Genomic DNA, 12,280 nt, shown 5'->3' with positions numbered 1-12,280 from the left:
CTGACCGCTGCCCAGTGGCCGCCACCCCCGCCTGGCACCACCTGTAATTGGGCATTGTTGTGGTTGTTGATTCCACTCGCCAAAGGCAGCTCTCGCTCCGAGTCGCTGGTGCAACTCCCGGCCACAATAGCAATTAAATCAACGTGCTGTTGGTAAACAAACATGGTTGGGTGGATGGTTGGTTCGTTGGTTGGCTGCCACGATGACCCCACCACTGACCCTGGCGCCATTCGTGCCCATTCATCGTGCGCAACTACAACAACATTGGCTGGCTCGCTGGCTTGTCGTGGCTTATTTGCATTTACTTTGGCATAATCAGGAGTCGGGAACGTGGAATTCCTTTTTCAGGGTATTAAGCTACGAGCGCATGGACGGCTGGGTTAACCCATTGTTCACAGTTATTTGGGATTTATTAAGGGAGTTCCCCGAAAGGCATAAGCTTCAGAAAGAGTTCTTCTTGAAGTTTTCCCTAAAATAACAAGGATATTTCATAGGAATCTTAAGGAATATCAAATAAATGCTTACTCTTCGAAATAAAAACTGACTTACTATATTTTACAGAAGCTTAACAATTCACCTAAATTAATTCTTTTAAAAGAAATGTATATAAGAGTGTTGAGATACCCAAAATACGTATTTCATAACAAGTTAAAAATTTAAAATTATCAGTTTAATTTAAAAAATCACTCTTGATTAAAACATTTTTTAAATCTATCCAAACGAACAAATGTTGTTTTTTAGCATTGCAGATGTTCCTGGATTAACCTGAACTGTATTGGGAGTAAAGAAGATCCTTTCTTACAATTAGTATTATCTTTACTCGAATCCATTTAATTTTTCATACAATCTGGTTAATCAGCCCCAGGCTCATAGCCATGTTCATTACCATATAGATTAATGAACCAATATTAGCCCCTTCCTTGGAGTGATTAAACAAATTACGACAATTAGTTTTGATAGTGTTTTTTTGTATACGTCTCTCACATTGATGCGTGTTGTTTATTTTTCTCATAATCGATTGCATTCAGATTTGCAGTTAATTTTCGATTGTGGTTTTTGTATCTAATCATAGTCATGTATATTTTTTATATGTAGATTTAGTTAAGATCTATGTTTGGGGACTACTATGTATAAGTGATGGCCCTTAATGCCTAAGTTTTTTATGGGTTCTCCCGCGTACTCTAACTATTTTACACATCTCTATATTTATATACAATGTTATCGAAGTAGATATATATATATATATAATATATTATATATAAGCTTGTTGCAGATATATGAATTAGCATTAGCTTAGCTTAGGCTCCCTCCGTGGAGAGCATCTTTGAGCCTGGGTTTACACAATCATCTTCTTCGATCTTTACATATACGTAATTTATAAATATATATATCTATATATATATATATATAGAGGTTTTTTTTTTTTTAAGTATTTTTAGATTAAGTTAAATTTTGTTCCTAGCTGATTACCGGGAACAAGCGACTACATGTTCTTTTATCAATTAATAAGCGTAATCCATTCTGTAGTGGGGTTTGTTGTAGTTATAGTTGATTATTGTTTGTGGTTGTTGTGATGAGGAACCTAGGATGTCGTCAGTGCCAGCCCCAGCTTCACTGGGGATTCGCGCCCTGGTAGGAGCCCTCAGAGTACTTGGGCCGACATTCGGCACAGAACCACTTGCCCTGCGGCGCCACCATTATGCCCACACACTCAAAGTGGAACCACTCGATCAGACAATTGTCTCCGTCGCAGGCAATCATCTCGGACACCTCGTCGTAGGGGCAGCGACAGTAGCAGTACACCGATTCACCCTCGCGGGCGAGACGTGCACCAGCTGGTGGCCGAATAGGGTACCGAATGTTGTTGGCCTTGAAATACTGCAGCGTGGCAAATCCAGGATTGGGCAGCAGGGCAGGCGGAATGGGTTGATTGAAGGCCGTGGCCGCTGGTGGCGGCGGCGGTGGTGGCTGCACCGGAAGAGCCACCACTGGTGGCGCTAACAACCCAGCGGATAATGGTGCTGGTTGCGGGGTTGACACCAAGCTGGTCACATTGACCTCGACATCTTCATCGTCTGAGCTGCTGTCACTGCTGTCCGTTGGCGGAGCCGCGGGCAGTAAACTAGGACGAATTTTGAGGGTTGGAATGGGGGGCAAATGATCTTCTCTATCCGGCTTGTGACGTTTTGCTGGTCTTGATCCGCTGGCTCCGAGCAGCGACCGCTGCTTGCTCCTCTTTCGGGAAGATCCTGCCAGCGGGGTTCCACCGTTGCTATGGGAGTGAGAGTGGTGATGGTTACTGTTGTTGTTATTTCTGCTGCGCTGTTTGGGCGGCGTGGGCAAGTCCTCCTTGGCCCAGGTTAACTGTGGCGGCGGCTGCGGCTTAATTAGCTGCATTCCAACCTGCAACGGCGGCGCTAATATGGTGCTCATGTTCTCATCGTCGCTCGTGTAGCCGTAGAACTTGTTAGGTCTTCGCTGGCGCTTAGAGCGCTTAAGTTGGCCATCGGCATCCGAGCAGCTGCTGCCTTCACTCCTCGGCGTGACCGAGGGTTGTAGGTGTCGATGGGTTAGGGGAGTAACGGGAAACAGAGGCGAATCCTGCTGGTGAGCCGGTACTGGAGTGGGTGGCTCCAATGGCGCCACCATACCGGACATCGATAACATCCCGGACATTTTAGACACTCCCGGCATCACATCCATGGGCAGCGGCGTGCTGGCTATCATCGGTGGCATCTTGCCCGACTTGCACGTAGATTTTCGCTCTCTTTTCTTTTTCTTATTCTTCACCCTTTCCCGCTTATCGGCAAACGCAAGCGCCTCCTCCGGAAGTGATGGTGTGGACGGGCGACTATTCTCCACAATATCGTAATTGTTGCTCGGTCCCAGGGGTGCATGCTCAGCAAGGAGAGCTTCGCGCTTTTGCGTTAGCAGCTCGTTGGCCAGTTTCTGGGGATGCGGATCGTAGAACTCTTCATCCGTTTCCGAAAACGCAGTATCAAAGTCTGACTCATTATAAATCGGCGGCTGTGGTGATGGCGGAGGGGCTGGATTATCGTCATTCAAGGCCGTCACATTGATTTCCATGTCCTCCTGACCTCGCTCAGATACCTCACCCCGCGTTAGGGACTCGCCGCTCTTTTTATGCTTCAGGGACTTTTTGCGCGCACGCTTTTGCGGAGAGCCAGCAGCATTGTTGGAGCTATCCGAATCGTCCGAGTCATCGCTGGAGCTGCTGCTGTTGCTGGAACTGCAGCTGCAATTGGTGCCGCATGAGCAGCTCGAAGAATCAGAGTCGGAAGAGCTAGAGCAGCTTGAAGAGTCGCTATCGCTGGAGGCATGTCCACCGCCAGACCTTTTGGTAGCCGATTTCGGAGTGGACTTCTGCTTGACGGGCGAGGGTGGAGGAGTGCGGTGCAGCTTGCAGTAGTCGTGATCTGACCAGGCCACATGGATTTTAGCTGGCGCCTGGTTGAGAATGTTGGGGTCAATTTCTTCTTCCTTAACAGCGGCCGTCTCTTCGGGAATGGCTGCCTGGTTCTGCAGGAGGTTTTTCCAAATGGAGACATCCATTTCCTCTTCCTGTGCTTTTTTGGAGTCGCCTTCTCCTTCGGGCTTTGGTCCATCCTTCTCGTCTTTCTCTTCTTTTTGGACGTTTTCAACTAGTTGCTCCTTGTCCTCCAGTTTGGGCTTGCCATCCATCGTCTCGTCGGCGTCACTTTCAGATGATGGTGACAGCATCACCTTCGGCATATCCAGGTCATCCACAGAGGATCGCATTGGCAACGTTGCTGGTTGCTCATGCTGGCTGCTTCGCGGAGCATCCGAGTCACTATCATCGCTGCTGTCAGACTCCGAGAGATTGGGTGCGATAAGATTAAGGTCCTCGAGTGATTCCTTGCTGCGTTTGGATTTCTTACGCCGCTTACGGTTCTCCGACTTGCTGTCGGGGGTCTCTTTCAGCGACTCCTTGTTTTCGGTATCCTTTTTGTCCATATCCTTACTTTCGCCGTCAGCCACAGGTTTTCCCTCCGCCGGCTTTCCATCCTGTAATTCCTCGCCCTCCTCTCCCGACTCCTTCTTTATCGTCTCCTCCAGCTTTTTGCTACCAGCAGAATCTTCATCCGTCGGCGCCATCAAAGCCTCTTGTGGTAGTTCCTTTACCACGTGACTGCCGGCGTGATTCAAGAGCAGTTTACGCGACACAAACTTCTCCTCGCATCCCTCCTCGGCGCAGGCGTAACGGAAGTCGCCTGAGTGCATACGCTGGTGGACCTCCAGGTAAATGGCCTTGCTAAAATTAAAGCCGCACTGCTCGCATGGAAACTGCACGGGGGGCACGCAAAAGTGATAGACATGGCGCCAGCGCTTTTGTAGGCACCTCTTGCAGCTGGCACTCTCGGTTCCGTGCTTCCAGAACAGATGCTTCGAGATGTCCTGCTTGTTCCTGTAGGCAATGCCACAGCGATAGCACAAATGCAACAGCTTGTGCTTCCACACATGCGCCGATAGCTTAGACTGGCTCTGGCAATCTTCAAGGCAGATGTCGCACGCTTGGTGTTGCTTTCTCAGGTGCACCATCAACCGGAAAGCGGAGGGCAGGGGCGCCACCTCGCAGAGACAGCATCTGAACTTTAAATCATAGATACTGCCACCCACCTCGCCGGGACAAATGTGACACAAGATCTCGCTATAGCTGTAGAAGTTCATCTGGCACATGACGCACGTAATGTTCGACTTGATGTGCAGCCTCCGATTGTGCGTGTACAGCTCCTTGTGTGTAGAGGTTACGAATCGACAGGTGAAGCACTCGTAGATCCGCTCGTTGAAGTGCTCCGCATACATGCCGTTTTCAACACTGCAGCAACTGGCCGAGTTTAAGTACTCCTGCTCAAGGTGGGGTAGAAAGCTCTTCAGCCGGGCCACAATCGTCTCAGCATACAGCTCCTCGGCCGTAATGCTGTCCACCGTCGCCGTAAAGCGGTGCTGACTGATGAGGTGCAGCACCAGCTGCTTTCCGTTCACCGCGATCCGCCGTGCATGGTTGCAGTACAGACACCCGGAATACACCGATTTTAAGCACAAGCGCACAAAGTCCACCATTGAGAATCGGTCCAGAGGACGATCCAATTGCAAATCCACCGTTGGCGTCTCAACTCCAGCTACCAATATGCCATCGGCCGGAGGAAGAGGAGGCGGTGGAGGCAGAGGCAGAGATGGCTGTAAAATAGGTTGCGTCTGACTTTCCTGACCTTCCTGAAGAGTTTGAGGACGTATCAACGATTCCTGTAACTTTTCCACCTGCTGCTCCCTATTATCTTCAAAAGTCGGACCATTCAAGGTGTCATCTATGTCCATGCAATCACTGCCGAGGCTGTTGCGACGCTCTGCATCGGGTTGATCTTGAAATTCAGTGATCACAGCTGGCGGCGGTGGTTGGGGTAGGTTCATATGATTGTTATGATTGTTGGTGTTGTTGTGGGGCGATGCAGGCGGCGTCAGCGACCAACGACGCTGCTCCTCCGGTTGTGGCTGCTGCTGAAGATGAGCGTCCGCCGCTTGAGCTATCATATTCTCCTCGGCTTGGGCCAAAATTGCCTTGGCTTGCTTCTTTGTTATAATATCCGCCTTGGTACGCTCAATGTCCAGCTTGGTGCGCTCCAATTCGGCCAGAACTCGATTCAGCTTGGCCGCGGGCGAGTCATCAAAGCTGAATATTGGTGGTGGTTCCGATGCCTGTGGTTCCGTTGGTGCAGCTTCTGTTGCCAAATCCTCCAGCAGTGCTGCTTTCATTGGCACATCCTCGGACGGTGCTGGGGCAGTTTCCTCTGCCGGTTGCGAAACGTCCATCTCCTCCTCTTCTGTGTCAGTGCTGCTTAGGGCAGCATCCACAGACTTCTGGAACTCCTTAGGTACCCGCAGCATAATCTTGGGCACCACCAATTTGGGACTGGAAGGCGCTGGAGCCTCTGCGACGGGCCCAGGCGTTGGAACTGCAAAAAGAGCATGATGATAAAGGAATATGCTTGCGTTGAAGAAAACTTGTTCAACTCACTGTTCTCCGCTTGGTAAAACTGCTGCGGTTGCGATTGAAACTGCATCTGCTGATCCATCACCGGTTCCGGATGGACAACGTGGTTCTGCACAAGTGGTGGGGCGGACGGTTCTGGCGGCTTACGCAGTTTTCTGCGCCTTTTGGGCGGCTTTCGTTTATTGTTCCGACACCCGACCGCATGACCGCCTTTTTGGCCACACAGAGTGCATGGCTGTATGAACTGCAAGCAGTCGTGGGTCTCGAACCCAGTGCCCTCGAGGAAAGTTGACTGGCACGTGCAACAGATGAAATGTGAGGCCCGATCTCTCTGTTCCCGCTGCAGCATCCACGCTTGCTTTTCAAAATGGCGCTGATCTATATCGTGCTTGTTCTCCAGATGCAGCGACAGCTTCTCGGCACTGTGAAAAACGTGTGAGCAGTACATACAGAAGGCAAGCTGATGCGCGTCCCGCATGTGCTTGAAGAAGTTCCAACACTGAAAAACACTTTTGCACTGTCTGCACCGAAAGAACCGCTCCTTGTTCATTTGAACCTTCGAGTTGCCTGTACTGACGCTGCTAGCTGGACCTTGACAATGGGCCTGATGCTCGTTTAGCTGCTGAAAACTTTCGAACTCAAACTGCCCATTGCACTTGGCACAGTTAAGAAATTGGCTATTCGCGGGTGCGACCGATGGACCCACATTGGGATTGCCCTGGAGGCGTTGCAAGAGTAGCGACGATGAGCCGTCTGATTCTTCCTTGGGCTGCTGCTGCTGCTCTGCCAGGTCGTGCTGACTGATGGAGGAACTTTTGCTGCGCCTGCGCTTCATGGAAAGCCTTAGCGTTGGCACCCTGGCACTCTGATCAGTTTCCGGATGATCAATAACCAACTGGGGCTGCGAAGCGGAGCTAATAGTGCTGCTCCCGCAGCTGGTGCTCCTGCTGCGGCTCCTACGAATGGGTAGGACCTGAGAGAGGGACAACTGCTGCGGAGCGGCTGTCGGCTTTGCATCAACGCTGATGCCAATGTGGTTTGTTATCACAGACAGTTGTTGGGGCTCTTTTGGCTCCAGTTCATTTCTTTCCTGTAGAAGCTCCTCGGCATCCTCAGTTTCCTCATCCTTGAGTCCTTCTTTTGCAGTCTGATGGGCTCCGTTCAGTTTGATCGGCGGCACGACAGCAGCAGGAGCAGTACTCTTTGACTTTCCGCTCTCACCAAGATGTTCCTCTTCCGACTCGGACTCAAGCTTAATGGCTCCGGGTTGCGCATCCCCATTTTCACTGCTTGGTAAATCAACGTGATCCAAATCCATGGTCAATGAGGGAGAGTCCACAGTGTCCGATTCCCCTTCCTCTCCTGTGGGTTGCAGTGTTTTTTCTTGAACTACATCCATGTCTCGGTTTACTGTAGAAACCCCATCTCCAACTGGATCTTTATAAAGTTCACTTGAGGCCTGAGACTCTTCCTCCTCCGCCTTTTTCACTTCTTTTTCACTCGCTGGAGCTGGGCTCTTAGGATCTTTAAGAGAGAGAAACTCATCTTCTGCACCACTCTCAGAGTCCGTTTCCAGATCTATTACAGGTGGGGGAGTCACTTCAGCCTTTTCAGTGACATCCGGCAAGCTTTCATCCTCTATGGATTTTGCAGGGTTTTCTGGGAGCTCGTCTCGGGCATTATCAACCTGCTCTTCAACGAGAGATGCTTCTGTTTTGCTTCCATGATATTTATCTTGATCAAAATGGACAGGAGATTCATTTAATGCATCGGCCTCTTCCATAACGGATGCTTCGGCATCATCCTCAGCCCCATCTCTTAAATCATGTCTATCGCTGCCTCTCTGGCCATTTGCCAGGTTAAAGTCTATCACGTCATCTCCGCTCTTTTTCCGAATTCCATCGGTAGCGGCATTGTTGTTTTCGTTAGCGGTTTCCTTCTCCTCCTCCAGGCCCAGCGCAGGAAGAGGTTCCTCGAAGTCATCTTCCTCACTGCAGGCAGTACCCGCTCCAGTTGTAGCTCCAGCTCCTGACCGAGCTCCGGTCTCATCTCCTGTTCCCGCGTCTCCAGCATCTTTTGTAGACGTTAGCTTGGTTTGTTGCTGATCCAATGCTTCCATCATATTTTCTGCATTCACACGCTAAAAACAGAAATGTAGAAACAAAGAACGGACGTGAATCGATTAAACGCACTTTGGGGCGAAATGTTTATAGTTTTTTATTACCTTTGCATGCCGTTTGCGTTGAATCCGTTCCGGTTCTCGCTCTTTCTCTCAGTGATTTCCGTAGCGTTCTCAGCACGACTGAAAGCGAAATGAAAATTGTTTTATAACATCAAATATTAGGATTGGTATAAATCTCCATGATAATGCGCAAAAATATACGTTTATGCGGATCTAAATACACAATTCCACTGTTCCTTAATCTATTTTTTTGCTGCATAAACGTTGCGATTGCAGAAATTAAAAAAAGTCACCGGTCATTCCGAGTGTGCAGCCCTGGTACAAAAGCAAAATAATTGAAAATACCGAAATAAATGGTAGGAAAACGAAAAACGACTCAGCGAGAGCCACTTTTCGCTAAAAATAAACGAATTTACTTAAAATATTCTTGGAATGATCCTACAATCACATGTACAGCAATTATGCACGTTTATTTACCTGCTCCTCCTCCTCTCCTCCTGTGACAGCGGTGCTTCTTGTTGTTCTTGCTGCCGCTGCTGTTGTCGTTTTTTTTTTTTTTTTTTCGATTGTTGTTGTTGCTGTACCGTGCTTAGGTAGAATTTTCCCACAAAGCGCGGGTGAGAGACGAACAAGAGCGAGAGAGAACGGCGGCGAGAGAGACGGCCAAAGGAGATGATTTTACGCGCGCAAACCACAAAGAGAACGTACCAAAACAACAACCCGATTTCACGGAAGTTCGCTGCACAACTGAACCAAGAGACCGAAACCGAGAGATTTGCCCAGCGGATTGGCCGAGACTGAACAAGAACGGCACCCCCACGCCTCCTCAGAGTGCTCGTCCCTGCGCGCCCCAGACGGGCTGTGCTTATACAATTTGCGCTTGGTTTCAATTGTTTAATAACAAACCAGGACTTTTAACGCGTTGCGCAATATTATTTCACAATAGTGATCAATTCTCTGGCACAATCCCCACTTTTTGCCTTTATGCTTTTCTCGGTAACGAGGTATAAAATTTTCTTCTCTTTTTGCACGTCGCCGACCACGCTGCGCATTTTATATTTTGCTCAGTTTGTTCGCTTTCCTTTCCAAAGCGTATTGTGTGCAACACTTTGAGTATTGTATGTAGCCCGCGTATTGCTTAAAACTGCAGGCGAATACGCTCGAATTACGTGAGAAAATCAACTTTTTAGCAATATTTTTCGCTTTTACAGCCATTGAAACACGCGCAGAAGCTAGGGATGAGCGACGTTTCGATTTCTCGCGCAGCGTGCTGGTGTGACTGTCAAAATGCAACCCTGTTCGGATTATCGCATCGCGTTCAGTGTCAGTATATCGATAGGTGGCATATAACTGCAAAACCTGGTTAATTGTTTGATTATCCGTAGTTGTTGGAATTATAAAACTTCACTATTCGTAAAAATTGTAGACATATTGTTGTACCTTCTTTTATCTAAACGATTTCATTGGTGACTCTTTCGTGCGGTTGGCTATCGATAGCAATATCTGCCAGCCCTGAGTCGAGGTTTTCGATTTTTCGATTTGACAAGCTCTTTCCGTTTCCTTTTCGCGTGAACGTCCAACATGAGAGCCAAGGGATTGGTTAGTATTTAGCAAAAAATGATTTAAATGATCGAATTTTGCAACTGAAATGTGTAGAACAGCGAGGCAGACGGCCGGCGCACGCACGCCAGTAGTTGGAATTAGTTAAAAAATGCAATTTCTGTGTGAAAATGCAACGTTAAAGAACAGAGTGTCGTGTACTAAAATGTTACCACTTTACATAAGGAAAATGGCCACTATTAGCCAGATAACAGACTTAAATAATGCAGTGCAGTGTCCTAAGCTGTGGCCTGGCAATAAAAAGACCTTGGAAGACTGCACAAATATAATGCACAATTTGGCTTCGTTGCCGACAACATAACCTAGAAAAGAAACCACCAGAACTGCCATGCGTGTGTTTGTGTTTGCCCGTTCGTCGCCGAATTTGTTTACACAGCGATTCCACTAATTTTTATCTATCCGTTGCAGTTGAAGGAGTACGAGGTCGTGGGCCGCAAGCTGCCCAGCGAGAAGGAGCCCCAGACGCCGCTCTACAAGATGCGCATCTTCGCTCCGGACAACATCGTCGCCAAATCCCGCTTCTGGTACTTCCTGCGTCAGCTGAAGAAGTTCAAGAAGACCACCGGCGAGATTGTCTCCATCAAGCAGGTGTACGAGACGTCGCCGATTAAGATCAAGAACTTCGGTATCTGGCTGCGTTACGATTCCCGATCGGGCACCCACAACATGTACCGCGAGTACCGTGACCTGACCGTCGGCGGTGCCGTGACACAGTGCTACCGCGACATGGGCGCTCGCCACCGTGCCCGTGCCCACTCCATTCAGATCATCAAGGTGGAGTCGATCCCCGCCGCCAAGACGCGTCGCGTGCACGTCAAGCAGTTCCACGACTCCAAGATCAAGTTCCCTCTGGTCCAGCGTGTCCACCACAAGGGCAACAGGAAGCTGTTCTCGTTCAGGAAGCCAAGGACCTACTTCCAGTAGGTAGGATCACCCTGCTACCGATCAGAGTGCACTGCGTGCGCTTTTACCTATGACTTAGTGGATTTTTCAATAAATGGAGAACGTTGAAGAGTAGTCTTTTGTACAATCCTAGCTTTATTTAAGTTCTCCGCACGCGTAAATAACGATCTTCTGGTTGGGCGTTCCTGTTTTTGTGCCACAACGTTCCATTTTACGTACAACCTCGGCACCACTGATGACATGACCGAAGACCACATGCTTGTTGTCCAGCCAGTCAGTTCTGTTTAAAAAATAAAATTAAATTTGGCGTATTAACAAGGATAAATACGACGGACTCACTTTGTGGTACATATAAAGAACTGCGATCCGTTTGTGTTGGCTCCCGAGTTGGCCATGGACAAAGTACCGAAACTGTTGTGCTTAAGGTTGAAGTTCTCGTCGTTGAACTTTTTGCCATAGATTGATTTACCGCCAGTGCCATTGTTATTCGTAAAATCGCCTCCTTGACACATCTAGGAACAAGATATATGATTAGGAAATGGGAACATGATATGGCAAGCTAAACATACAAATTCTGGAATCACGCGGTGGAAGGAGCAGCCCTTATACCCGTAGCCCTGCTCATGTGTGCACAGTTGCCGGAAGTTCTCGGCTGTTTTCGGAACCACATCTGCACGAAGCAGCATCACTATGCGACCCGCGTCGTTGCCGCCAATTCGCACGTCGAAGAACACCTGTGGGTTTCGCTTTTCCGCCTTTTCAATGACCGCCGGGCCGGTGGAGGGTGTTTCTTCCACCTTCTCCGTCTCTGCGTCACCTTCGGCCTGAAGTGTAGCGCCGGCGTGCTTCTGCAACCAGTCATCGTCCGCCCAAACGGGCTTGAAACTGTCCTCCTTCACGCGCACGGGTTTGGCCAAGTTAACGCGAATCGTGCGGCCACACAACTCGGAATCGTTCTGTAAAGGATTTGGGGTGTAGTGTGTTAAAAAGGTATCTAGGAGTTTCTTTATTTACCATGTTATCTATCGCGGAAGCCGCATCTTCACCCTGTTCGTACTCAATGAAGGCAAATCCTCTATGACGCTGGGACTCGTAGTCCACCGGCATCTGGATGTCCGCTATGTCCCCAAAGGGTATGAAGGCATTGTTGAGCAGTCTTTCTGTGACCTCGTCTGCCAAGCCGCCCACGTACACCGTCCGCTTATCATTTGACATGGTGAAAAATGGTTAAATTTAATTATTTGTTATTATTTTGTTTAATTCTGGAAGTGTGCCCGTTTGCGAATAGCCCATAATGTTGAAACTAACCGTTTAAAATATAGATTTCACTCTTATCAGGAAACTGGGCACACTTAGAAATAAGGAAAATAGCTGGAGACTGTTTTTAATTTTAATTTTGCATCCTAAAAATCCTTGAATACAGTTCAGAAGACTGACACGTATGGAAATGTAATAATCAGCGAAAAAAAAAGAAAATTTAAAGAAATTGCTATTATGCTAGAGTTGCCGCACTTAGCGACAAATACTTCGCTTCTAGGACAGCG

The 12,280-nt window shown here is 48.5% G+C and overlaps 3 protein-coding genes across 3 annotated transcripts; 1 reads left to right on the top strand and 2 right to left on the bottom strand.

The window, feature by feature from the left end:
- Positions 1-391: 391 nt before the first annotated feature.
- Positions 392-9,510, bottom strand: MESR4 (misexpression suppressor of ras 4). The gene is made up of 4 exons (XM_086828289.1): positions 8,691-9,510; positions 8,256-8,333; positions 6,056-8,171; positions 392-5,993 (listed from the first exon to the last, which is right to left on the bottom strand). The coding sequence occupies exons 3-4, from the start codon at positions 8,151-8,153 to the stop codon at positions 1,612-1,614; spliced, it is 6,480 nt and encodes a 2,159-aa protein (XP_086684415.1). The 5' UTR covers positions 8,154-8,171; positions 8,256-8,333; positions 8,691-9,510; the 3' UTR covers positions 392-1,611.
- Positions 9,511-9,779: 269 nt separating this feature from the next.
- RpL18A (ribosomal protein L18A) lies at positions 9,780-10,850 on the top strand. The gene is made up of 2 exons (XM_020944405.2): positions 9,780-9,812; positions 10,242-10,850. Exons 1-2 carry the CDS (start codon positions 9,795-9,797, stop codon positions 10,755-10,757), a joined length of 534 nt encoding a protein of 177 aa, XP_020800064.1. The 5' UTR covers positions 9,780-9,794; the 3' UTR covers positions 10,758-10,850.
- On the bottom strand, positions 10,465-12,078 carry cyp33 (peptidylprolyl isomerase cyclophilin-33). Its single transcript, XM_020944392.2, has 4 exons — positions 11,751-12,078; positions 11,306-11,692; positions 11,076-11,248; positions 10,465-11,016 (listed from the first exon to the last, which is right to left on the bottom strand). The coding sequence occupies exons 1-4, from the start codon at positions 11,949-11,951 to the stop codon at positions 10,872-10,874; spliced, it is 906 nt and encodes a 301-aa protein (XP_020800051.2). The 5' UTR covers positions 11,952-12,078; the 3' UTR covers positions 10,465-10,871.
- Between the last annotated feature and the right edge of the window lie 202 nt (positions 12,079-12,280).

This window comes from Drosophila serrata, unplaced genomic scaffold (genome assembly GCF_035046125.1).
Source record: "Drosophila serrata isolate PLE 108 unplaced genomic scaffold, ASM3504612v1 contig_184, whole genome shotgun sequence".
NCBI classification, from domain to species: Eukaryota; Metazoa; Arthropoda; class Insecta; order Diptera; family Drosophilidae; genus Drosophila; species Drosophila serrata.
The sequence above is the reverse complement of the archived record's forward strand: the minus strand, read 5'-3'. Positions and strand labels throughout refer to the sequence as shown.

Excerpts from the sequence above, each read along its gene's own strand:
- MESR4 (XM_086828289.1), bottom strand. The coding sequence starts at position 8,153 with ATGATGGAAGCATTGGATCAGCAACAAACCAAGCTAACGTCTACAAAA. Across the intron at positions 5,994-6,055 it reads GTTTTACCAAGCGGAGAACA|TTCCAACGCCTGGGCCCGTC; the intron begins GTGAGTTGAACA and ends CTCTTTTTGCAG.
- cyp33 (XM_020944392.2), bottom strand. The coding sequence starts at position 11,951 with ATGTCAAATGATAAGCGGACGGTGTACGTGGGCGGCTTGGCAGACGAG. Across the intron at positions 11,249-11,305 it reads ACCGCGTGATTCCAGAATTT|ATGTGTCAAGGAGGCGATTT; the intron begins GTATGTTTAGCT and ends TCTTGTTCCTAG. Across the intron at positions 11,017-11,075 it reads TTCTTTATATGTACCACAAA|AACTGACTGGCTGGACAACA; the intron begins GTGAGTCCGTCG and ends TTTTTTAAACAG.